Consider the following 27,781-nt stretch of genomic DNA (forward strand, 5'->3'; position numbering starts at 1 on the left):
ATCTTGGAATATGCCCGTGCCATCAGGAAAAAAAAAATCCATTGATGGAATAACCTGGTCATTCGGTATATTGGTAGTGACACCAAAAATTAATCATATCTGTATTATTAGCCTACTCCTCTTAGTATTAGTCCATATGTAATTGTGTGGTGTTGTAAACCACTAATGCCCCATACAAATAAAAAAAAAATAGTGGTAGCGCAAGACTTCCCTTAAACAGCAAGAGCTGAGTGTCGGTGAGCTTCCCCCTGCTATCCTGTTCCTGAGCTATAATCAAAGAGACAGTGCTCCAGGACGCTTCCCCTGAGTGGGTGGCTTCCTGCCTGCTGTTTTAAAGTGGACGAAGCTTTCATGTCCTGCAAAGCCACTGTTATGTGGAGGTCATACTCAATTTAAAAGGTGGATCTGTGGGTGTATTTGCCTCAGTGGGTTTGTTATATCACCTCTCGATTAGGCATCCATTCTAGCCATTCTAAAAGTTGCCATAATGGCTTATTTTATGATGGAGCAATTATAGCAAGTGCATTAAATTACAGTGTCACATCCGCTGAAGGCTTTTTGTCCAAATTACGAGTGTGTGGTGTTTGAGAAAGAGCCGGAAAGGTGACTGAAAGGCCACTAGTGGGGGCTGACGAGTATTTGTATTTCATCCTGTAAACTGTAAACAGTTTTATAATACAGCATGTGTAGCACTAAAAAAATTGTGATGAATGAATCTGAATACATTAATCAGTTCTGTTTATTTCAGGTAACAAATGATGTGTTTCTAATTGTGAAATTAAAATTTAGTTCTGTCTGCTATTTACACTGTACTGTACAAATGAGCACAATGATGTGTACCTAACTAAATATATGCACTCTTTTTTCTGTTCAACCTGAACCTGTACAGTATAGCATGTTCTATAATGTGTTTAATTTTGCTTCATATATGTATAAGCTTATGTATAAGCATTGAACAATAGATGATATTTATTAAACTCTAGAAAATATTGAATGTTAAGGTGATGCTGGAATACTGCACCTTAACCTGCATTTTGTTTTATATTATGTTCTACTGCGTTTATAATTTTACAGAAATAAATGTTATATTTCTGAGTGATGGTGATCCATGAAGTTTTAGAATTTCCACATTTTATAAATATGTGCATTTATTTATTGAAGCACTTTGGGCCTAATTATCTGACTGTGTTTGTGTTTTGAAGGATGTGGGCTAAATTATCACAAGCGCTGTGCGTTTAAAATCCCCAACAACTGCACTGGAGTGCGAAAGAGACGGCTGTCCAACGTGTCCCTGCCGGGTTCGTCTCTGTCTATTCCTCGGCCTGTGGTCCCAGAGAGCGTGGTCATAGCCCCTGAGGAGGTAGCCGCACTTTCTCTCTCCCTCCCATTCTGTCTGTTTTTAGATGTCATGGTTGTTACCACCTCCTTGTTTCTCTCGTTACACTCATTATCCATTTTGTCAGCTCAACTGATCCTATAAGGATCATTTTGTAGTTGTAATTACAGGCTGTAGTCCTTTTGCTTTTCTGCATATTTTTCTCCCTGTTCTTAAGTGGTCAGGACCCCACAGGACCACCACAGAGCAGGTATTATTTGGGTGGTGTGTCATTCTCTGCACTGCAGTGATACTGGGAATGTGGTGGTGTTTTAAGGCTGGTTTATATATCTTTATTGAATAAACACGTTGTCTTTGGCACATCCTGTGCAAATGCGTTGTGCATGTTTGTGTTGGTGGGTTTGTGTTGCTCTTCAGTTTAACCTACAAAGACTTGGAATATCAATCTGATGAAGGACTAAAGGACGACAAACACAAACTGTGAATAGGCCTGTCATAATAACAAACTTTTCAGGACGATATATTGTCCCAGAAATTATTGCGATAAAAGAGAATATTGTCATTTTAAAGCTCCTCTATAACAAATGCTTTTTTACTGCTTCTGGAATCCCATAGGAGCTTTAAGACAATTTTCTCAGTAACAAAAAAACTTACTTTTTATTATTAAGAGCAGACATTAGGCTTTCAATCTAAAAATATTTTAATACCCTAAATAAATAAAAAAGTACAAGCACACTGGGACACTGTGGGTTCTAAATATAAAACACTAAATATTAAACAGTTCTTAAAAAAAGCAAAAAAACAACAAAAAAAACAAATAGATTAATATGTACATACATTCACACAAAGGCACTTGCAGAGTCCTTTTTCTGATTGTATATGTATATGCTATAAAACACGAATTAGTTCAAAAACACAAGTGTACATATGATTAAAGACACAGATGGCTCAGCAGACCAGAGCTCCTGCTATAAATGTATTTTAACTGTCAGACAAATTCCAAAAAAGGAACACCAATATGTTTACCGCGTGGGGCTTGAAGCAGAATCATTCTATTAAATATATATATTCAATATTCATCTCAGAAAATTGGGCTGGATGGTTGTGCTTTAAATGAGATCTCAGGTTAGTGGCTTTTGTTGCCACTGTTTTGAAACAAAGTAAACATACAGTCTGATTCGTGCTGATCTCCTCACTCATTTGACTTGAAGCCAAAATACTCAAACGCCGGAGCCGTGGAACTTAGTCCGTCCGGAGTACTGGACTACTCTGAACCTTCTAAACCTTCTCTAAAGCTCTAAAGCATTTCCTAACCGATAGATGTCGCTGCACAGTGCTGAAAGTTGCTGGGAATCACTAGGACTCGTTCTCATGTAAACAATCTCACGCGGAAACCCAATGGCTATTATCGACGTCGTCAATAACGTAGTATAACAGGCCTAACTGTGAAGTAACATATGAACTTTATCTCTGACTTTATGATATACAATGGAGCAGCTAGGTAGGAGAGTCTAATATAGAGGTCAATCATTGAACACAGTGTTTAAAAACTCCAGCAGCTCTGCTGTGTCTGATCCACTCGTACCAGCACAACACACACTATCACTAACCACCACGCCACTGCAGTCTCACTGCAGTGCTGAGAAAGATTCCACCACCCAAATAATACCTGCTCTGTGCTGCCTCTGTAAGGTCCTGATCATTAAAGAACAGGGCGAAAGGAAGAAAATAAAGTATGCAGAGAAAATGAAGGTCTACAGTCTTATCTACAGGAGAGATCCTATATAGAGGTGGTGTTAATGCAAGTGAAGGAGGCCATCATTAAAAAAATAAAACAAACCTATCAGAGAGAGAGAGACCACAAATGATTAGTGGAGAAAGACCCTATAACAACATCAAGTCATGAGCAAACTTATTTGCAGATACCATGGTAATATATCTTAAACATATTAAATTGTTTTGTAAATCCATTTCCCAGTTTAAAATGTTGCCATAATCTGCCCCTCCCCTGCCCAATGCACAGGATTTTTGCTTGTGGTGAGAACGTGATCTGGTCTCGATCCAACCCAGCTATCAAATACACTTCTTTTAAATTGAGCTAACAGCTGATTAGGTGCAGTTTAATCTGATATATTAGCCAGATCATATACTGTTATGAACAAACACTGTTCCTGCTGCTTCATGCGTTCACTGTGTTCAGTGTACAAACAGCTCCTTTATTCAAATACAGATTTATATATAGTTTGTAACTTCCTCTTGATAAGGATCTCTTTTTTATTTTTGCCATGGTGGGAATTAGCTTATTAACATATTATATCTTAAAAATACCAGCACAATCAGTGACATTAGGACCGGAACATGCAAACTGACCCAGGACAAGCTGAACCATTGTTTGTGTATATATCAATATCACACTGCTGAAGATACACTGACTTTACCCTGTGGTGTTATGTGCCATATATGTGCAAAAGTAAATGAACAAAAGGGTGTATGTCATCTGGATCTCCTATAGATGTCCCAAAGCTGGTCAAATGGTACATAAAAATGCCAAACTAAGCAACACCCAAAAACAAGGAAAACAGTAAAGAATTAAAGTACTGTAGATGGACACAGAATTGGCTCATTAGTGGGAAATAATCTAAAGGAGCATCAAGTCATTAGCACACTTATGTAGAGGTAGCAGAGTATCTTAAATGTAATAAATCCAATTTTGGTTTTAAAGATCTCCCAAAGCAACTTATTAACTTTCATCCTTCTCATAAGATACTTAAGTGTAACAAATTTTCTATGAATCAAGAGATATTAGATTGTATTTCGTCTTCACTGAAAATAATCTACATTTTGTCCTGAAATCATTTATATCTATTTTTTATATGAGTAGAGAATGCATCTGTGCCTCAGCCTCCACCTTTCTTTATCTCTCTCTCTCAGAAAAAAAGTAAATGCACCGAATATACTTAATGGAGATCTGTACATGCTTTATAAAATATGTAATTTATTATTGCTACTTTGATGATATAAACGCTGTTAACTAATGGGTCTTTTGAAAATGAGGTTTGTATGTGTATGAATGATTACTATTTACCTGAAATAAAGTACACCGAAGTAGGCTGGAGGCATTGTATTCCCGTCAGTAAAAGTAGACACTAAGCCTCTATCTAATTGTTGACAAATTGTTGGTGCATCTGTGACCAAGACAAGTCTTTGTGATGTATCAAGAGCCACGGTATCCAGGGTAATGTCAGCATAACACCAAGAAGGACCAACCACATCCAACAGGATTAACTGTGGACGCAAGAGGAAGCTGTCTGAAAGGGACGTTTGGGTGCTAACCCGGACTGTATCCAAAAAAACACGGCTGCCCAAATCACAGCAGAATTCAATGTGCACACTCAACTCCTGCTTCCACCAGAACTGTCCGTCGGGACAATACATTATTGCAGTCTAAAACCCAAAAAAATAATAAAATGACAAACAATGTGTTGTAATTTTTAGTTTGAGTCTGCTGACTCTACCCTGAAGTTAACTAACATTTTTCCTCTTTCTGTCACCCCCTCTCTATCTCTAAAGCAAAGACCATTGTTAGAGGCAGGGAAGCGGATTCCCTCATGGAGTGGCCGGCCAATCTGGATGGAGAAGATGGTGTTGGGTCGAGTCAAAGTGCCGCACACCTTCAACGTGCACACATACACACGCCCAACCATCTGCCAGTACTGCAAACGCCTGCTTAAGGGTCTCTTCCGCCAGGGCATGCAGTGCAAGGGTAACCCATCACACCTCTAACCCACAACCCAATATACAGTCATACGACTAGAGCCTGGGGTAGGGGAGAGCAAGACACAGCCAAGCACAGATATTGCTCAATATTTGAGCAAGATTAATGCTATTTTTACAGCTGTACCAACACAAAATGAACATTTTATAATTTTAGGACATTTTTATGACCAGTAAGGAGTGAAAGTATGTGCAATTTAAAATTCTAACTTTAATTTAAATAATGTTACTAATGTTGCGTACTTTATTTAGGAAATGTTGTTAAAGTAAGTTATTTTTTGGCTAGAAACTTGTTAATAGGTTTATTACTCTCGGATCAATTACTGTAATGCTGTTATAATTGTTTTTGCATGAAAACGCAGCAGCACGAACCCTAACTCAAACAAAAGGGAGAGAGCCCAGTTAAAAAGTTACAGTTAATCAGTGGTTGATGTGGTACAATAGATAACACCACTGCTTGATGAGGGTTTTGTTGTGAGATACAAACCACAATTTCCACAATTTATTTGCTATATATTTGCGATCTCAATTATATATCATTAGTTCCTAGCTTGGGTGACCATGCTGTGCTATACTAATAAGTATAAGAGTTATTAGACAAGACTCTGAACACTACATTTGCACACGTCTGTAATACGAGTAATACTGTGTTGTATTGTTTTATGACATGTAAAGCATTTAGCTGTCTTAATCAGAGCACCAGCTAAATGCTATACAGTAAATATTAGGGTTTTACTTGTCCAATAATACACAATAGAGGAAAAAGGCTTCATAGATCAGTATACCAGCCATGGTGCAGCACAATTTGATTAAATATACACTTAATTTGTGAGTGAGTGCTGCTGCATTTAAATTCTGTGGGGTGTGTAACATTTTACTATATCAAAACAACCCATAACCCATCACACACATGCAGGCAAAAAAGGTTGAGAAGAGGATTTTAATAATTTAAAGTTAATTCGATTTTTTTTTTTAGAAAATGCATTACAATATTTTTTTGTTGCACAGCAGAAACACATTAAAGTAATATGTTATTCTTTATGATGTGCATTAAATAAATTACCTTGGCATTTGTCTGTTTCAGACTGCAAATTCAACTGTCACAAGAGATGTGCTTCGAAGGTACCAAGAGACTGTTTGGGTGAGGTTGTGTTCAATGGAGGTGAGCAACATCCGCATCTTTCAGAGTCCAAACAGAGTCTGAAAGTGTCTATATAATTAGCCATTAGCTCAGTAACACCATGTGATGTCATTCTTTCGCTTGTTGAATCATTCATTAAAACAGTATGCTTATAGTTGTTTCTGCAAATGAGTGTTGTTTGAAAGTATGTACATTGAGCTAAATGTTGTGTGTATGTACGCACGCATGTGTGTGTGCCGAACCAGCAAGTCCAGGGCCTGATTCTGAGGTCACTATGGAAGTGGACAGCAGTGATGTGAACAGTGAGAACAGCCGTGTCATGGATGATGCGGAAGAGGTCTCCACCCCAGAGGATAAGATCTTCTTCATGGACGCTTCATTCATGGACGGGGAAAAGGATGAGGAAACAGTGAAGGCTATCAGGTGACAATCTCTTCCCTCTACGTACCCTCTTGGCACAATCACTGTTCTGTTTCTTTACAGACTCTGTTTCACAACCTCATAGAGTCCGTGAAATGTAATTGAATTAAAAAGCACACTGTGTTTTAGAGAAACATAACAACAATAGTGCAGTAAACATTGTAGATTAATACTAAAATCTTTCCAACTATAATATGAAAAAAGCATATGTAATCATTAAATAAACAAAAAGTTTTAAACAAACCAGAATATGCTTTCATATTTTAGATTCTTCATAGTAGGCACTTCTTGTTTAGATAACAGCTTTGTACATCTTAGCATTTTCTCAGGCAGCTTAATGAAGTAGTCAACTGAAATAGCTTTCAGTTTACAGCTGTGCTGAACTTGTTAAGAGATTTCTCTCCTGAAAACCATGTTCATTTGGGGGAGTAAAATGCTTCTGTTCATTTACAGTAAGCTTAGATTCCCAGATTTCCACTAAAGCTGGACCATTAGCATTAGCAGCTAACTGCTAGCGGTAATGCCAATGCTGCTTCAGCAGTGCTAGTCAGGGTTAGCAGCAGGCTACAGGCCGATTATACTCTGAACGACTCTGAATGACTTCAGTATTCATTTACATTGAAGAAAAAAAAAAATTACAATTAATCAGAATTGAATGGTGTGTCCAAACTTTTGACTGGTACTGTGTATTACCATTACATTCCCACATGTAAAGTTTATTTCAGTTCCAACAACTTCTTCTTGCTGCATTATTGTTTTTTGTCAGTGAGAGTATGTTAAGTTATGAGAGTAATTAATAATGAGGAATAAATAATATCTTATAAAATATCTAATAAAAACTCATTGTAATTGTTCTGTAAATGTTGGCTTACAGTTTGCAGCATATGTCTGATGTGTGTTCGTTACTCTGTGATATTCTCATTCTCTGCAGTCCTTCCACCAGCACTAACATCCCTCTGATGAGAGTGGTTCAGTCCATCAAACACACCAAGAGACGCAGCTCCACTTTGGTGAAGGAAGGGTGGATGGTGCACTACACCAGCCGAGACAATCTGGTGAGACTAACACAAATCATTCAGAAACAGACTGAGCCTGTAATGAATGTAATAGATGTAAAGAGAGAGCACTAGCAAATGGAAAGTTAATGAATAAGTATTTAATATAACATACATACACATTATTCATTTACATCTACATATTTTTGAAGGCTTCAGATAGCTCATTTAGATCTGGCCATGGTGATCCGCTCACTTTAACAATCATGATCAAACCAAACTAATATATGAGGTTTAAATAAGACAGACTCCTCCAGCATCCTCTCTAACCATAGTCTAATCTATATTCATTTGTGGCTGATAGTTCATCTGATTCAAATCACAACAAAAATCATGTTTCTATTAAATACATTTTACAAAATGTAAAAAAAAGAAAACTTCTCCAGTTTATGTGTTCAGTTATTTTACCTCCATCTATCAGTAGTGATGAAATAAAGAACATAATAAGATGCACGGGTCCATATGCTTTAATGGGTTGAATAAGAGAAATGTTGTGAATGTGAACTAATGTTCTCATATAACAGTATATTTTAGTTACTAGTGCACTCATTGCTGATTGGTGTATTTCAGAGGAAAAGGCATTACTGGAGGCTGGACAGCAAGACCCTGACCCTTTTCCAGAATGATTCCGGAGCCAAATACTACAAGGTAAACTACCTTTTTACAGAGCAACATCAAGAGTGAATTATCTCTGGTTTGTGTTTGTGGCACACAGGATAATGTGTGTCAGATGAGCTTTCATCACTGGCTGGTGCAAATTGTCTAACAGTTACACTCTTTAAGATGACTACCAGATTTAAAGCAGCAGTGGTACAGTCAGGAAGTGTAATTAGTTTGATCCACCCTTGATTTGCATTTAACAACCTGAGAGATACAGAACCGTCACTGAAAGTGAAAGAAGTATGTGGACTGAGGTGATAGAGTAATATTACAGGACTTTACACTAATGTAACTAATACATTATGCAGAGTTACACAGTTCTAAAAAGTGTTTTTTTCTCACACATCAACAAAGTACAAAGGCTCCTTAATATTGATGTGATCAGGTCTGTGTGAGAGACTTTTGACATCTTACAAGACTGAATGTTGTGTTGTTTTCAAAACAAACAAAAAAATGATGTGGGGCATTAATTTTATAAATTGGGGAAAAATCCTTATTGCTATGAACAGAAGAAGAAATACAGGTATAATGTATTATTCATAAAATAATAATTTTCAGCCAGTCTTAAAAATACTGTTGGTAGTCGTTTGAAGTAAATACGTCCAGATTTCAGACACAACAGCCTTTAATTGCACTGGATCTTACTCTAAGGGAATGTCAACTTCACACTCCTATTACTGTATCTTTATGAGCGATTATTACATTATTTTTTTAATCCTTCATCCATTTTTGATCTGCAACTTTATTTGTTTCTATTTTGGGTCTAGTTGTAATTATGGAGCTGTAGAAATGTGTGGGACCAGTCTGATGGACTCTTCAAGATCTATTTAAATCATTCGCCTACTGCAACAGTTTAAATATCCAGACTGCTGTCTGTCTGAGACAGTTTTTACTCCTCTCCCACAGACAGGCAGGGCTATGGGTGGACTCTCTCTCTCTCTCTCTCTCTCTCTCTCTCTCTCTCTCTCTTTCTTTGTCCCTGCGTACCTATCTCCACCCTGCTCCTATCTCTTTCTCCTTACTGATCCTTTCTTTGTTTTATGTGAGTAAAGCTTGTGGCCAGTCTGAGCTATTCAGAGAGTGACCCCTCCTTTGATTTGGCTTAAAAATAGAAAAGGGAGAAAGTATGATATTATTAGATGGGTGTAACACTGCTTTGTGAGGTAGATATGTATTGATTGATTTTATAAGATGTTATCGGTTGCAGCTTGATGATGGATGGTTTGGGTGGTAGTGTACTATACTGTATATGTGTGTACATTAAAAGTCTGAATGTTTGTGGTCACCTCTTAAAATGACTGTTTAGCTACTTTAAGTTGCACCCATTGCTGATGTAGATGTGCAAATGCACACACACACACACACACACACACACACACACACACAGAGCTTGTCAAGTCCTTGTAAAGAAATAATGCCAATAGAGTAGATTTCTTTGGGGGAAATAAACACAAACATTTTGGCACTAGTTCTAATGCAAGTTCTGTAGCCTTCTAAGCCTAACTCTGTTTTCTGGAATGATGATGCACCATTCACCACTTTAAGGTAAGTTGGGGATGAGATGAGGTTCTGATGATCTATTATTATGATTATTCTGGTGTCACTAACACTCTTTCAGCTGAATGTACTCATATTCTTACTTTTAATTACATAATAAGGTTTTCTGAACATTACACACCAAACCACTCTGAATTACTTCACATCTTAATCATTTAAATATATGTAACTTTATTTATAGTAGTCATGGAACAATATGTGACATTATATGAGTAAAGGTCCTGTGGTATAAAGGGTTAAGGAATCACACAAGTAAAGGGTGGGGGTCTCTCCAGTCCAGGCGGGGTTTCTGGTCGTCCTCCAGCATGGCTCGTGTCTGGCTCTATGGAGTTTTGTTCTGCCCTATAATCAGGGCAGCTCTACCCTCGCCCTGCAGCCTGTCATGTGGCGCTCTGGGCAAACCACAGGCATTATGGCCCAGCCTGCACACAGGCCCCACGCTGCAGCCAGAGAGTGTGTGTTTGATTGTGTGTGTGTGTGTGTGTGTGTGTGTGGGCAGTCAGCAGGCAGCTTGCCTCTGATTGGCTGGCCCAGAGCTCTGCTCTACTCTTAAATGAGTTTCTCCTCATGGGTGGGTTGGCCTGAAGGAAGGATGGTGGAACTGAATGCAATTGAAAAACCTTCAGTTGATTTCTGAGAAGTAGAGTGGAGGAGAAAGCAAAGAGAGAAAGAGAGAGAGAGAGAGAGAGCGAGAGCAACAAAGAAGCAGACAGACAGAGTAAGAGAGAGAAAGAGAGTTGCAGAAAGAATGACCACAGTTGAAGAAAAGCTTTTTCAGTGGAGAAGTGTGCTCTGGATTTTATTCTAGCAGAACAGCATTCTTTCTGAAGAAACACCGGACAAAGACAGAGCTGAACCTTAGCCGCCTGTGTGTGTGTATGTGTGTTTGTGTTTATTTACACTTGATTTATGTATTTATTTATTTTTATTTGATTTTATTATTTTCCAGTCAGATATAACAAAGTCAGGACAATTATCATAATAAGCTCTTTTAGTCTATATATTATTTCAGGTTTTCTGATACATCATGGTGTTTTTTATGTCTGCATGTGTGTGTTCCACAGGAGATCCCGCTGTCAGAGATTCTTCAGCTGGAGTTTGCGCGAGACTTCACCAGTCTGGCTCAGGGGGGAAATCCTCACTGTTTTGAGATCATCACAGACAACATGGTTTATTATGTTGGGGAGAACACAGGCAACCTGCATCCCAACCCCAGCCTGGCAGCGACTGGAGTGGGGCTGGAGGTGGCTCAGAGCTGGGAGAAGGCCATTCGCCAGGCCTTAATGCCCGTCACCCCACAGCCCAGCATCAGCGGCCCGGGACACGGCAAGGACCACAGTGAGTTACTAACACACCACACACACACACTTTTCATTTGCAATTTCACATCATCTGCAAAAATATAATTGAAATTATTACCAGTTGATACTGCTGACATTAATTCAGTATAAATCTTGAATATGCATACTTTTTAATGTAGTAACTGTGGAGTGATTTCAGTCCAGTATGAATCTGCAGTGTGGACAATTTTGCAGTCCGCTAGTAATATTTTAATCCAGTATGAATCGTGAATAGCTTTTTATAGTGTCATGGCAGTCATTGTTAAGTCTTTTTATTTGAGTCTGAATCTGCAGTGAGCATAGTGTTTTACAGTTTGAAAATAAAGTTTCCTAAATGGATTTGCAGTGTGCAGAGTTTGTAACAGTATTGGAATAATGTATGTGAAGTGAATTTAGTTTATGTAGAGAATTGAGTCTTTCCTCCTCTCAGTCCACTGTTACCTTGGTGCTTACCCAAAGATGACCTGCTTAGACCCGTATCTCTGTAAAGCTGCTTTGTGACAACATTTGTTTAAAAAAATGTATAAATACATATTAAATGAACTGAATTGAATTATTAGCATGCATTACTTTATACAGTCAGACTGTAATCTGTGTTAATTTGGACAATATGACTAATAATTGTAAAAGTGCTGTTGATTCCAGTATGAATCAGTGTATAATAGGTAATTTACAACAGTCTGACTTTTTTAGAAATCCATAAAAACACTCATAATTTGTAAAAAAATTTGTAATGTAAAAAAAAGTTTAAAAAGCAGAAGAAAAGACCAGCCAACTGTATACAGATACTGGTTTGTATATACGGATTGTATGGACAAATATAAACACACATGGTCTTTATGTGTTTAAAAATCAAATTAAAGCTTGACATGTATTAAATAATTATTAACATCTACACCTGTGGGTGCAGGACTGAAACTTTAGTCCAATATAGAAAATTGTAATTACTAAATCGTTGGGCAGACAGCCTCAGTGTGCCTGTAGGAGAGAGATACACACTCAACTCCACCCAGAAACACTGCAGGACTTCAATTACAGCACACCACTCCCTCCTAATGAGCTCCTCTCAAAGAGGAGAATTCCATCCATTTTTCTAAAATTCTTCATAATTAAATGGCTAAGGTGTGAACAAAGTCATTATAGTTGTTTGGTGTGAAACACTGTTCTAGAGACTGTTCCAGAATTGTTCAGCGTGTCCAGATGTCTGAAGAGTTTAATATCTTGCTTAGATCCTTCCCTGAAAGTTATGACATGAAATGATTAATGTTTAGTTGTAGTTCATAGAACTTAAAGAACATATATCAAACTCGGTGACACCCCTAATCTGTATTCCCTGCATCTGTGGCTCATTGCACACAATTCCAATCAATGTGTTTCAATAGAAAACATAGACTCAAAACACACTTAATGCCAGAGGGATGTTGCCTCCTTTGATCTTATGCTCTAGGTATGGAAGGTGAAGATTAGTGTGAATATTGAAGACACTGTTAAAGATTTCTATAACTTCAACACTTTGTCCACAGTGTGCTATAAGTAATAGAAGAAAGGCTTCACTCAAATATTTAAGGTTTAGGGAAAGAGTTCTGAAAGAGTTTGGTTTTGGGGAAGACTGAAAAAATGATCTTAATGTTCATTAGATCCAATAAAAATAACTTAATCTTACATTGTACTTGATCAAGATGATGTTTTGTTGATTTGCTACAATTTGGAACATTTTATAATCTATCTATATATGTACATTCTGCCATTTTACTGATTTATTCTTAGATGCAGGCTCTTAAACTAAAAATATTTGACTTCATTTGGCAATATTCTAAACGTAAAACAAAAAAAAAAGGTTCACAAAAACTGCACATTTTTGGTCCCAATGGTACAAACAGTGTAAGTTTATCTTCATATTTATTTGATGTGTGGATGGTACATATATGTAGGTTATCTTTATTAATCCAAAAATTAAACGAAAGCCTGAAGTCAAGGTGTGTGAGGAACAATTGTGGCACATAAGATGTTCTAAATATTTACCCTTCAGGTGATGCCTCCACTGACACTATATGACACTGCTTTAACCCTGAAAGGTACACTGCAGAACCTTTTTTATGTGGTGTGTTGAGTTAACACTGACATCAAACTGCCTTTTATTCTCAAAATGATGAAGTCAGATATTTAGAAGTATTGGTTTACAGGACTGAAATTGAAGCTGTGGCCTGAATCCTTTGATTTGCTATGATTGTACAAACCAGCAGTCCAAGCACCATTACTGCAACATTCTCACTTAATTACTCTTAGTCATAATTAAATAACATATCCCATGATTAATACTTGAACTATAGCCCTGCAGTTTAAGGAGTCAGCATGTCTGACAGTGTAACTACAGATATACAGAGTATTTAAACATGCCCTCTCTTTGCATAATATGTACTGCTCTGTCTCTAACCTTGACCCAGTCAGCACTCTGGTGAAATCAATAGTTCCCACAGTCCATTCAATTTCACAGTATCCCTGCCTGCCCTGTAGAGTAATTGCCGTGCGGAGTGATTGTGTCTGTTGTCGTTTGTGTTTCGTAACGCTAATTAATTTCTAATGACATTCACAATTGCTTGTTAGATATACAAATTTACCACAAGGTTTAGACATTGCATTGATCTCATTGTTCTTTGTGTCTCAAAAGGACACAGATAATCTTTATACTAAACTGGTCTTCCAAGGCTTCCTGTTGCATAATCTTTACATAGTAAAATAGATGTAAGGGTGATATGTGCATGTGCAAATTTAGTACTAACAGTGTTAATCACAATTATTTGTAAGATAAATATTGTATATTTTCGCTGCTCAGACAAAAAAACTTTTTTAATACTTGACAACTTCCATACCTGCATAAACCAGTTTAGACTATTGTAAATGGATTTCATTTCAGTTTTGGCATATAAATCTGATTAAATAGTTTTAGTTCTTTTTAATGTGAAGTTACCATGTTGGAGTTATTGTTTGTTCCAGCAGTAATTATATTTATAATGCACTCTTAAAAATAGTATATCAAAATATAAACACGCACACACATATAGCACCTTATTATACAGGAGATTTATTTCATTAGCACAAAATATTGTATATATAGGTGTGTATCTTTGTGAAATTCTTTACTAAAAGTGTTAATCACAATAATTTTTAAGATTATATTGTATATTCTCGCTGCTCAGACAAAACTTTTTTCAATACTGCAAACCAGACAAGCTCCAGACCTGCATTATACAGTTTAGATTATTGTAGATGGATTTCATGCCAAAAGTTTGGCAATATAAGTCTGATTAAATAGTTTTACTGCTTTTATTCCGTTTTACAGTTGTATTGCATTAATGGTGGAAATTAGTAATGTTTTCTTTTTTAATGTAAAGTTACCCTGTTGAAGTTCACTCAAAGAACCCATTATAGCACCTTATTAGACAGGATATTCATTATATTAGCACAAAATATTGTCTTGTATAGATATTGTGTAAATTTATAAATGAAAGGGGCAGTTTTCCAGACAGGGATTGAGCCTAGTCTTAGACTATATTTTCCTTTTGAAAATATATTCTAAAAGAGAGCTTACTCCCTGTCTGGGTAACTATCCCTTTCATGTGAATTGTAATTTGTGGAGTTAATAAGAAATCTGTCAGCATGTCAACTAGTAACGGAAACAAATCAAAAATTGAATTAGACATTACCTTTAACATTGTTACATTTAATTGTTAATCATATTACAGTAAATTTTCTGTTTTTTCCTTTACAGTAAAAATCACCATTAACTGGAAACATGAACAAATCCTGAAGCCTAAATTCTGTCTGTGCTTTGGTCCATTTTTTAAGATAAGACAGTTTGTGTAAGAGAGTTTGACATGGATATAAACAGAATTTGTTTATCAGAGATGCCAATAAAAACTTGTGAGGTTTTATGGGTTGATTTGAATAGTAAATCTTGGGATAGAGAGAGGGTTTTGGGGTCAGTCCAGGCATATTTGTGTGGTATGAGTATTGATAAGTTTAAGACAGATCCACGTCCAATCCTTTGATCCTTATTTACTACATATGTAGCTATGCCTCGGCAGTAGAGGTGCAGTAAATATAAATGGACTTTATTTACAGCCTGCAGCAGTGAGGTTCATTTTAGAATAGAACATGGTAGTTTCAGTTTCTGCAGTGTGCAACTGTGTGATGCAGTGCAGCATGAAAACCCTTGCAGTTGTAGTGTACTGTAGTAACATGTACTTCATAATCAGATTATAAACAGATTACCACAGTTATCTGATTATTCAAGTTGTTCAGTTTCTTAGATCCAATTATTGTCTTGTGTATCAGATTATTAAGTGAATGTAAACACTCAATAATTGAGTAGATTTTTTCTAAAGACACAGATTGATAAAAAATATAATCACATGGGTGTGATGCATCCATATGTGTCTTTTCCACAAAAAGCAAGTGGTAAAATAAAATCCTGCCACATCTTTCATTTTCTCTTTCATCTTAAATTATGACTAAGCTAGAAACTATTGCAGAAACACTTTGATATTCTGATAAGAATAGAGCTCTTTTCTGGTTTTATTGGCATTTGTTGATTTCACTGCAGCGTTTGGGAGTGGTTTGGGGGTCAATGGAAAAAATGGATCAGGGCATCCCTAGTAAAGGCTAGAAGGCTAGTTTTCCACTTTCTTGAGCACAAACTGTGTGTCATCGTCTGCTGTGACGTGGCTTATAAATAGAAATGATATTCTTTATTGCATCTGTCACACAAATGCAAACAATTACAGACAGCTTCTGTTAACACATTAAACGTCTGTATGACAGTTTGTTTATAACATTTATAAAGGCAGTACATGTCGTACTCGTTTCTGGCCCAGTTTGTTGTCTGATTTGTTCTCTCGGTCGGCTCCTGAGCACAGTTTTAAACACAGCCATGCTGTGTAAATGTCAGACAGGCATGTAGCTGTGGAGATGGGCTACAGTGTATGGGGTTGGCAGTGGAGTAGAGTGGTTAGCGAAAAAACATTAACTCTTTGCTGCTGTGTGTGCAATGTGTGCACTTTTAACTTCTAGAAATGGATATGTAATGCTCCTGTTGTGCAATTCTCATTAAATTGCAAAATGCATTAGATAATAATGCTACGTGTTACATTTATAGTTAATTTACAGTCTGCGTTGATAAAGGAAAGTCTGTATTTCTGACTGTTGTTGTTAGTTTTAATGATCAAAATTACTTTTTTTATGTATTGCAATGTAAAAAAAGATAATAGGTTCATAATTTTTTTTTTTTTCCGATTACAAAAAAGGACAATCTTTTTTAACTCTTCTATCCAAAGCTTATGATGGTATGTTTTATACTCTGACGGCTCACTGAAAATTTGCTTTAAAAATTGCAAAAAATATTGCCTTGCTTACAGTATCCCAACATATCACAGTGTATTAAATTGTAACCCCAGTATCGTACCAGTCATTTTACCACATTCTAGCCAATGCTCAGCCCTAGCACAGATATAACTCAAATATCTCTTCGTCTGTTTGTGGATGTGGTGCGGATTGATCCGGAAATAAAATAATAAAACCTGTTTTAAGTTTTTGTGATAATCTGAGGTTTAACACTTTTGTTTTTTACTCTTTTCTTTACAGAAGAGCTTTCCATCAGCATATCAGTATCCAACTCTCAGATTAAGGAGAATGTGGTGAGTACATGCATCTGTAAATATGTTTGTAACTGTAGGTAGTATTCAGAGATGCACGATGCCGCCACAGGCTTTGACGACTTGAGGAGTTAGCGTTGCTACAGGAAGGTCTATAAATACATAGTTTTCTCAGAACCTGAATGTACTTGTATGCATCACTTATATGCTTCTCAAACCTTTTTAGATAGTGTATATGTTCCATCATAGATAAGTTAAAAATGCTTGCTTTATGATCTATTCTAACTCGAATGCTTTCAGTTTATAAGATTATTATACAGACTTGAAACACAATATGTGTCTAATATTTTATTTTATCTATTAGGTTTTTAATGTTTTATTAATATTATTGTGTATTATTTAGTTTATTGTTTTATATAATTTTATAGATACCGTATGTTTCCTTTTATTGTCTTATATCATTAAAAGTTATGTATTTTTTTATGTGTTACATGTTTTTGTATTCAATGTAAGTGTGCAATATTTAGCTCAATATTAAAGTTCATCTGTTGTCACTGAAATAAGTAGTTTTCTAAAAGCTTACAATACAGCAGTGCATCATTATTAAACGCAGTTTCATGGAGCTGTACTGAAAGTGCTTTTCCTTTTAAGGATATCAGCTCAGTGTACCAGATCTTTGCTGATGAGGTGCTGGGATCAGGGCAGTTTGGAATTGTGTATGGAGGTAACACACTGCCATTCTTTCATTCTGTGCTGCATTTTTGCCTATTGTATGAACTTGGTTTAATTATATGGCACATTTACACTCAATCAAACATATTACACTTGTGATACAACTGGTTCTGTACAGAAAGTTTCAGTGTGTGGTTCTTTTAAGTACTGTTTTATATATAAACATGTGTGTCTATGCTATTAACCTATACAGGATTTATACAGGGTTGTTTATTAGTTTGTTTAAAGCTGACATTTTTATACTTTGGTTCTTTAAGTTCTTTGTGTGGCCTCCTCCCTCTCCGTGACTTTTAGGAAAGCTTGCTTCTCTGTCTGTGTGACACGTATAAACTTTTATTAGTGGAATTCTTCAGCGTCACCCTGTTCTCTTATCCTGAATACTCGCATTCAGAGGTGGAGACAGACTGACGCTCTTTATACTTTTTTTTATTTAACTCTTTGAACTCTAAATGCCTGTTTTTCGGTGCAACTCAGTTTCACACATGCAATTAATATATATTTTTAATGCACATATTGTATTTATTATTGTTACAAATGCAGTACAACTAATAAAATGATGATTTTTTTTGTACATTATTTCCTTTGCTGTTCAATAAAGTGTTAAACATAACATGTTTTTAAAACAATTATCTGTAGAAACTGATATATTTCTAATAGCGTAGCATATCCATTAGAACCACATGTGTGTAATGATTAGTTTTATATTACTTTCTGCATTATAAATGCTTTTTATTGTTGCTGTGCATCCAACAGTATATACAGTAGCTTCTACACTCTAAATTCTGATGACTATGACTATTGTGGACATACAGCACACACCCTTCTCTGGGGGCAGATTTTAATGAGTTAAAGAGAACACAGAAACTCTGAATGGTTTGCCAGTAAGAGGCGCTTGATTTGATGGCTTTGAACTCTGCTTTACTGAAGCTTTTGTTGTTTCTCAATTAAAGGCAAGCACAGAAAAACAAAGAGGGATGTGGCCATTAAAGTTATAGACAAGATGAGATTCCCCACCAAGCAGGAGAGCCAGCTGAGGAACGAAGTGGCCATTTTACAGGTAAAAATACAAAGACACGCTTTTTAATGGAGGTTATGTATTCAGAAATATTGCATATTGGCTGCACATCAGATCCATCTGTTTGATATGGTGTATGTTGTGATCATGCCAAGTGTTGTGTAGTTTGTGGTTGAGTGCAGAGCAGGGAGTGCTTACAGACAAAGCTGCACACATCTGTGAGGCAGCTGAAAACACAGAGTTGGCTTAATATTGAAAATGTCACTTCTTTCTCTCTTCCTTTCTCTCTTTTTTTTCTATTTGGTTGACACACATTGTCTCTCTATCATTATTTCTCTCTTATCATTACTGTTTCTGTCATTACTTTTCTATTTATTTTATTTCTCTCAGTTGCTCTCTCCTCTTCTCCTTTCCCCCTGCCTCTTATTTTTTCAATTATATTGTTTCTTTTTTCACTGTCTCATTTTCAGTTTCTTTCTGTTGCTTTCTTTTCTCCTTTCTGTCCCTCGTCTATTTTCTTTCTCTGTCTTATTTTGTCTTTTCCTTTTCTCTTTATTTTACTTTTTAGCTCTTCATCTGATTCTCTCCTCTTTCTTTCTCTCAGTTTTTCTGCATTTTCTCTCACTTTCTCTCTGTAACTCTGAGTCTCACAGTTCTCACCCTTTCTTGCTCTTTCTTCTCTCTTTCTGACACTCAGAAATAATTATAATTGTCAGTAATTGTCTCTCACTCTCTCTCCCCCAGAATCTGCACCACCCTGGCATTGTAAACCTCGAGTGTATGTTTGAGACTCCAGAGCGAGTGTTTGTTGTCATGGAGAAGCTCCATGGCGACATGCTAGAGATGATCCTCTCCAGTGAGAAAAGTCGACTTCCTGAGCGCCTCACCAAATTCCTGGTGACCCAGGTTAGTAACCAGCTTTCCAGAACAGCGCTGGCTAATTCCTCCCCATAACGGGCAGCTCTCTGAGATGTTTTAGCAGGTGCTGTTAGTACTGATATGACATAAAAACACATATCTCAGTATGTTTAAGAGAAAAGGAGATGATAAATGACAAACTTAGCAAACTGCAATGGATTACACCTCTGGAAAAAAAATTTAGAGACCACTTCAGTTTCTGAATCGATTTTGCTATTTATAGGTATATGTTTGATAGGGGTGGGAATCGTTTACTATCTCACGATTCGATTCGATTCCGATTTTGGGGGCCACGATTCGATTCAAAATCGATTTTTGATTCAAAACGATTTGAATTATAAAAATTTCTGCTTCTGGCTTATGAATCTTATTGAAAAAAAACCCTCCATAATATACACTGGTCCTGGAGCAGGTAATGTGTTACAAAAACAATAAAATGTGCAGGAATGTGGGTCCTCAGTGACAGAGGAATCACTGGGATATCACAATGACGTTAATGAACAATAAATAAATAATAAATAACACTGCTTTATTACCAGGCTACTAGCGGTGGTGTGTAGGTGACGCTGCTGGGCTGATGTGATGATAGCAGTGGAGCGCTAAAGTTCAGGAGCAGCTGCTGATTAACTAGTTAATTTAAGGTCGTTGTATTTCTTCAGAAAGGGGGCAGGAGGTGGAGAAATTAATTCATATGGTCCATTCCTTAATTCCTCTGTGATGAGGAGCTGAAATTAGCTCTGATTAGCTTATTGTATTTTTCCGTTCCGCCTTAAATGCTGCAGCCCGCTGCCACCTGTAGCGTTATTTAAGGTGGAACTGGAAAGTTAGCTAGTTAGCTAGCTAACAGTTACTGAAACTAACTACTAGCGATCTTTTTTATGCTTGTTATGAAGCATTCTGCCATAAAACATTGAAACTACACGTTAATCTAATGTAATATAGTGCTTGTTCTGCCATCTTACCGGTGATTCTCAAACACCTACGCTCTGTGTGTGTCTGGAAGATCTCCGTTTGAAAGGACAAGCGCTATCCCCAGGGTTGCCAGGTCCAACAAAAATACCCAGCCCAAAATCAGTCTAAAACCCGCCCCTCAGAATCGATTTTGGGACATTTTAAATCGATTCTGAATCGTAGTAAATGAGAATCAAGATTCTTATGTGAATCGATTTTTTGGCACACCTCTAATGTTTGAGTAAAATGAACATTGTTGTTTTTTCTATAAACTACGGACAACATATCATTACATATCATTACTACATTTCAAATAAAAATGTTGTCATTTAGAGCATTTATTTGCAGTAAACAAGAAATAGTCAAAATAAGGAAAAAAATGCAGAGCTTTCAGACCACAAATAATGCAAAGAAACAAGTTTTAAGAGTTCAAAAATCAATATTTGGTGGAGCAATCCTGGTTTTTAATCACAGTTTCAATGCATCTTGGCATGTTCTCCTCCACCAGTCTTACACACTGCTTTTGGCTAACTTTATGCTACTCCTGGTGCAAACAGTTCAAGCAGTTTAGCTTGGTTTGATGGTTGTGATCCAGAGGTTTTTAATTTGGTAAAATCAAAGAAACTCATAGTTTGTTAGTGGTCTCTTATTTTTTTTCCAGAGCTGTATGTTGGTTGAAATGGTGAAATAAAGTCGCCTCTCCGTTCCATTAATTATGATGTTTCAATTTTATAATATACATTATAACCATAACACTTACTTTTAGACCATGTGAAGTTCTTCACTATTCTCCAGTAGATAGGGGCTTAAGTGGTTTCTGGCACTGTATGGCTGTATCTTTTATCAGTAAAATATGTATTACATATGTTTGCATAGCTAATATGTGGTAGCAACTACACATTCTCCAAAGAGAAATCTGCTGTGCACAGTTTTAAAAAACATTGTTGATCTTTTTTTCTGTCTCAGATTCTGGTAGCTTTAAGACATCTCCATTTCAAGAACATTGTTCACTGTGATTTGAAGCCGGAGAATGTGCTGCTGGCCTCAGCAGAGCCTTTTCCACAGGTGAGCACAATCACTGCCCTCTTATACAAGACTCACACATACACATGCACACACAGGGCTAATGTTAATGATTAGTTGAGACAGTACTTAACCTTTAAACAATGATTATTAGTGTCATAAGTACTGATATTTGTGACCATTATGTAAAGTGTTACCATTAAACTTATATATAATACCATTTATAACATAACAAAAACTATTTGTTCGCAGATACATTGTTAAAGAAAGTTCAGATTGCTGGGTAAATTTATTAGCAGACTGTACAACATGCAGCCCACAAACAGAAAGGCTACTTAAGGGCAGAAAGAAGTTAAAAACAGAAAACATTACGGGAGCTAATGACCACTGTAAATAGTGTTTTGTGCATATTTGTGAGCTGACTCCACTAGTGCTGAAGGTAGTGGGAGTAAAAGCCGAAAACAATTGGTTGCAAACATTCTAGTTTTATAGTATGTATTTTCTTTCTTCTCTCCATATTTAGTATTTATTTTTCTATTTATAAATTATTGTCTTATATTTATTATAATTATAATGTCTTATATATTTTGTTTAGATGTGTATCTCCTTTTGGTGACCTTTCTATGTATCTCTTTTTATACTCTTTTTATACTCTTTTATACGCACTTTTTCTTCTATAGTTTATGCTGCTATAACAGTGCAAATTCTTAGTAATAATAAAATATTACAATAGCATAAATATTACAGTATATTTTGGATAATTGGCAGTTTAGTATATCTGTTGCAAACCATTATTTAATTTAAAAATATATATATATTGTGTACAAATTCATCATCCCTGTGTGTTTGATTGTAGGTAAAACTGTGTGACTTCGGCTTTGCCCGGATCATTGGGGAAAAGTCCTTCAGGCGGTCAGTTGTGGGAACTCCTGCATATCTGGCCCCCGAGGTTCTGCGCAGTAAAGGATATAACCGTTCGCTGGACATGTGGTCAGTTGGGGTCATCGTCTACGTGAGCCTGAGCGGCACCTTCCCTTTTAATGAAGACGAGGACATAAACGACCAGATCCAGAATGCTGCCTTCATGTACCCGGCCAACCCCTGGAAGGAAATCTCTGGGGAAGGTAGGATGGTACAGCGGGTGTGCCTTCATGATGGCTATCATTTTAACCAGTGTGGAGGAGGAATGCTTTTTTTGCACGTAAAAGTGTACTTAAGTGTAATTTAGTGCAGCTTAAAAGATCTATGGTTGAGTATTTATATGACATTTTGACATTTTCACTATATTATTTAGCATTGTTAAAATTTTATATTATGCTGTATATTTACCATTAGAGTGTAGTTTCATATATATATATATATATATATATATATATATATATATATATATATATATATTTGATTAGAGATATAGCAAATGGAATGTCTTCAAAGTGAAAGTTTGCTCAATTCTTTTCCATTTCTTACACAGCAATCGACTTAATCAACAATCTGCTCCAAGTGAAGATGAGAAAACGTTATAGTGTAGACAAATCTCTCAGTCATCCCTGGCTTCAGGTACGGACAATCTCTCAATCACTGTTTATAAAGAAGTGTTTAACTGAATAAGTGAGAGCAGCTGCTGCATGAGTGTCAAAAAAGCATTAAAATTATGTTAGTCAGACTATAGTTGACAGTGACAGTGTCTGTTGACAGCTACATTTTACACATTCAACCAAATGCACATATGTCTACTCTTACCACTGTACAGAGCATAAACCAATACCAGAACATCCTAACCCAGAGAAAGGGGTTCTCGGTTCTAAAGCTCTGGTAAAGCGGGTGTGCTGTGAGGTTTACCAGTTACATAAACCCTCTGTGCCCCTTCACTTGTAGATTAGCTCTAAAGCTAATATCAGACTCTCAGCACCGACTCATCCGCTTTACCAGAGCTTCAGAACTGAGTTTCCCTCTACAAGCAGAGGTATGGACGTTTGAGTGTAGCACACAGCTCCTCTTCCCTTGAAGGCAGTGGATATAAGTTAGCTAGAGAGCTAGCTCCGCTCAGCAGTGCTATCTTTTTGTTTGTTGTGTGTGAAAGCTGGTTAGCTATGCAGTAAATTAATGTAAAGAAGGTTAAATAGACTGTTAAAATGCTGGGTTAGTATATCTAGCTACTTTATGATCAGTTTTCACAGCAGTAACTACTTTAGGCTGCATTTACTTTAAATACGATACGACCAAAAAACATTTCATATAAACTAACTGGATATTCTAACACAGTTTCAGAAGAAATTACTTTAAGAAAGTGGGCTTAGCAATAAAAAGTGAATAGATCTAATAGTTTGGGCTTTAAAAGTTAAACTCAATTCCAACCAAAATATGTTCACTTTTTATGTCCCAGGTTATCACTATTAGCATTTTTCCTAGGTTAGCATTGTTAGCGATACCAGACCTAGTTTTGCTAACATAGTAATAATGTATAATACTATTTCTTTACTACTTAAAAAATAGCTGCTGCAATTTGTTTGTTTATGGGGTACCGAGAAAATGGCATTAAAGGTGTAATTTCGCTAGAAAGCATTTAGTACTTGGTATTTTTGAAATACAGTAGCTCACTTCGAGTTATAGACAGAAAAATGATAAAATCAGGAAAATCCTCCCGACTGTCAACCCTTAAATTATCTTTATTGAAGCTATGACACAATATAAATAAATAATTTTACTGTAATTCTCTCAGGACTATCAGACGTGGCTGGATCTTCGAGAGTTTGAAACCCGGAGAGGAGAGCGCTACATCACTCACGAAAGCGATGACGCACGCTGGGAGGAGTATGCTGACGAGAGGCACCTGCCCTATCCAAAGCACTTCATTATGGCACCGAACCTGGACGACATGGAGGAGGACCCCTAGTGGCCAGGAGAACTTCCTACACCTGCTTCTGAAACTGACAGAAGGGCTAATGCTGCTCTAGAGGTGCTCTGGCCCGTCATCCTCGCCACTGCAGAGAGACTGGGAGTATGAAGTGGAAAAGTACTTGCCGTCATGTTCTGATGAAGGATGTTTAAAGTGAAAGGGGGCAGAAAGTAATTACCGACTTAGCAGCTGTGAAGAGAAGCTCTGCAAAGTGGGAAACCAGGACAAGGGCACAACGCTCGTTTTCAGGTTGTTTTCCTTTCATTACATTCCAGAGACGTGATGTGGCGCTCTCTCTCTCTCTTTCTCTCCCTCTCTTCACTCACCGCCCTTTCAGCAGTCCAGGACTTACAGGTCTCTTGAGCCAGAGTGAGGAGTGTTTGGGAATTCTCCTTTTAACAGTAATAAACATTTGCACTGCCTCTCCACCCACAAAAGGCTCTGTGAGTTTGGAGCAAACTCAGATTAGGAGGACTAAATGGGAGCATTGTAGCCTGTAAAGCTATATTATATTTTTCTACTTTCATTGTGAGTGTTACACAATTTGCAGACGTTCAATATTTGACACAATATTGATATTTTAAGTTGTTTTTTGTACATAAAGTAGATGTGCTGGGATTGTGAGAGGGTTCTTGATTCTAAACTGGAACACAAATAATGTGTACGCAGTTTCTATTACTGAGGTGTTTCTATAGACTGAGGTTTTGGTGAAATGAAGAAAAATACAATGATGAAGGCCATCTCAAGCCCGTACTTTCATGTCTGGAAACTCTCTGTAGTTTCTGACACAAGATTTTTAAGCATTTAGGAGAAAATACCAAAACAAAAGTGCTTTTTCCTTTTTTATATAAACATATTTCTTATGGAAGCCCTTTTCTGCCAACAAAAAAAAAGTGTAGTCATAAAAACAAGAATGCTTAATTTTTTTATAAATATATCTGATAATTATTGCTTATTATTACACAGTGAACGTTTCCCAAAATTATTACTTATGATAATTCTGCCATTATAATGAGAATTTTCTAAGAGTAACCAGAAATTGTCAAGGGCTCAAACTACTAATAAATTATTATTAAAGCATAATTGAAATAGAATCCCAGTAAGAGTTAATATCATTATATGGTGTCATCATGAATGATTATGGAGTCTTTTTAAACTCAGAAGCTTTTATTTTTAAGTGGTGCAAAACAATCCATGATTTTATATTTAGGGGCTTATGAAGTTCACTGATGACTCATGGAAAGGGCAATAATGTGCTGTTGCATTGAGAAATGATTTTCATTCCTGCAGCTGAGATATGAAGACTACAAAGGAAGACAGGACTTGACACAAATATGGAGCTGATTGGACTAAAACCTGAGAATCTTTGCACTTTAAACACTATGAATCTGAAATTGTATCAGTTGGTTTGGTAATTGGTAAGGTGATGGTAAAGACCGTAATAGTGTCTAATTGTCCATTTGTTTAGTTTTGATTTGCTTTGTGTTGATAAAAAGCACATGCCGCTGTGTTGGGTTGTTACTTGTTGTGACTGAAGTGCAGCACTTTTGCAGACAAGCATGCTGTACTTTTTCTAACACTGTACATTTCTAACACTGTAACACCTCCCCATAAAGAAAAACCCAGTATATTGGAGATATTCAGTATATTCTATTTAAATTTGGAATATATTGTGATGTATTCCTTTTTCCTTTGGGGGACAGTTTATGAAGTTGAAGTGCCTCCTGCTCACAGAAGTTTCTTGTTTCATTTTGTCATGGAATATATTAGAATTACTCAGTAAACTTCCATTTCGCAATTTCACAGTGGTGATATATGATTACATAGTGTAACATCCTCCAGCTGCTTTAGTGTTCCCGTTGACATTTATTAGCTTACTGACGGTAGTCATTACTCACCAACTGTAAGCTGTTTTGGGGGTGTTGCATTTTAGCTAACATTCCTCTTACCCTCAGACCCTTTGGTCTGTACACTGTGACCTAAAAATCCCTTTAATATTATTAATTGTAGTGATAAGTTTTTCAAAGACATTTTTATTCAGTCTTTTCATGAAGGTTGATTTCAGCATTCTAAGGTCCCTGTCTGCTGGTGAGACCAATGAATTGTGAAGAAGAAGGATTAGCATTTTAGCACAGGGAACTGGGAGGATGGTTGTACATTGGATTAGTTACATTTTCACTCACTGTGTGTAGATTTCGTGCACCATGTTTCCTTTTCCTATTTTTTTTTCCGAATGGGAGCCACTGCCTAAAACCTCAAGTCCCAAATTTGGAGGAATTTCATTTCGTTTGTTTAGACAGTATTAGCTTAATATAGATGTCACCATTTATTGGTCTGGATAATTCACTGGGGGGGGAATAAGGAATGGGGAGTTTTGGGAGAATATTTCATGCTTTTGGACAATGTGATAAGCTGCGTGGGGGTAAGACAATGACTAATGAAGACCACCACATTTGTAAAGGTGATGATAAGGATGATGATGATGTTGTGCACCTGAGAATCATTGTTAGTCTGGGTTGCCACTGGACTGGCAGCAATCACTGTTTTGTATATTTTAGTATTCACATATCTAATAAAACCTTCCTCTTTACAGCATTTGTTTCCTCTTCCTCTGTAGCATTTTTTTTTGCAGAAGTTTGATGCAATATGACAATATGGTGGATGAAATATGACAACATTGCATTTGAGTATATTGCAGGTATCATCAGTACTCCTGTCCAACCTCATGGTGCATAAAAAAGAAAATAGATTCCTTTAGTATTTAGCAAACCTATAGTAGCATCTCTTGTTATGTTTCTGTACGTTTTTGTACGTTGTAGATCTATAATTACAGACCGTAGTCCATCAGAAGCTCTGCATCCCTTTTTTACCCTTTAGTGATGTGGGAGTTTAAAAACTGTGTCCACTCTATTAGACAGATGTAAAGTAAATGTAAAATCAGAGACAAGCTCTTTTGTTCCTGCACAGGTGTTTAAAAATGCCAGCAGCACAGCTGTGTCTGAAACACTTATACCAGCAAAACACACACAGGATTAGTTTCTCAGAGGGTCCTGGGGTCGTTTTCTCTTTTATGGGGGGGGTCCTATGTTATTCATTTCCTTATCTTGTTTCATTCCCGACCATGTGCGTGTTTTTCTCAGGCGTCCTCTAAAAAAAATTACAGGCTGAATTACCTTTTTTTTTTGCTGAATGCAGTGGTCCTCCAGTAATTTTAGTCCAGTCAGGATCCAAATTTCAATTGCAGTCCGGATGCAAGAGTTTTATCACTGAGTGATATTTTTCACAGACGTCCCCCTGAGAAACTAATCCTGT

General features: G+C 36.7%; 1 protein-coding gene across 2 annotated transcripts in view; it reads left to right on the forward strand.

Moving 5' to 3' along the window:
• LOC103031960 (serine/threonine-protein kinase D3) overlaps window positions 1–27,064 on the forward strand; it is an 80,122-nt gene extending 53,058 nt beyond the window's left edge. For both annotated transcript variants that reach the window (XM_007255436.4, XM_007255435.4), the window contains exons 5-19: window positions 1,203–1,360; window positions 4,907–5,099; window positions 6,195–6,272; window positions 6,497–6,674; window positions 7,603–7,726; window positions 8,297–8,374; window positions 11,008–11,281; window positions 16,924–16,976; window positions 17,586–17,658; window positions 18,617–18,723; window positions 19,426–19,587; window positions 21,517–21,615; window positions 22,430–22,697; window positions 23,045–23,130; window positions 24,293–27,064. In XM_007255436.4, the coding sequence (XP_007255498.2) occupies window positions 1,203–1,360; window positions 4,907–5,099; window positions 6,195–6,272; window positions 6,497–6,674; window positions 7,603–7,726; window positions 8,297–8,374; window positions 11,008–11,281; window positions 16,924–16,976; window positions 17,586–17,658; window positions 18,617–18,723; window positions 19,426–19,587; window positions 21,517–21,615; window positions 22,430–22,697; window positions 23,045–23,130; window positions 24,293–24,466 (2,105 nt within the window). In that variant the 3' untranslated portion in view covers window positions 24,467–27,064. The remainder of the gene's footprint in view (window positions 1–1,202; window positions 1,361–4,906; window positions 5,100–6,194; window positions 6,273–6,496; window positions 6,675–7,602; window positions 7,727–8,296; window positions 8,375–11,007; window positions 11,282–16,923; window positions 16,977–17,585; window positions 17,659–18,616; window positions 18,724–19,425; window positions 19,588–21,516; window positions 21,616–22,429; window positions 22,698–23,044; window positions 23,131–24,292) is intronic.
• The last annotated feature ends 717 nt before the right edge of the window (window positions 27,065–27,781 follow it).

This window comes from Astyanax mexicanus, chromosome 1 (assembly GCF_023375975.1).
Source record: "Astyanax mexicanus isolate ESR-SI-001 chromosome 1, AstMex3_surface, whole genome shotgun sequence".
NCBI lineage: Eukaryota > Metazoa > Chordata > Actinopteri > Characiformes > Acestrorhamphidae > Astyanax > Astyanax mexicanus.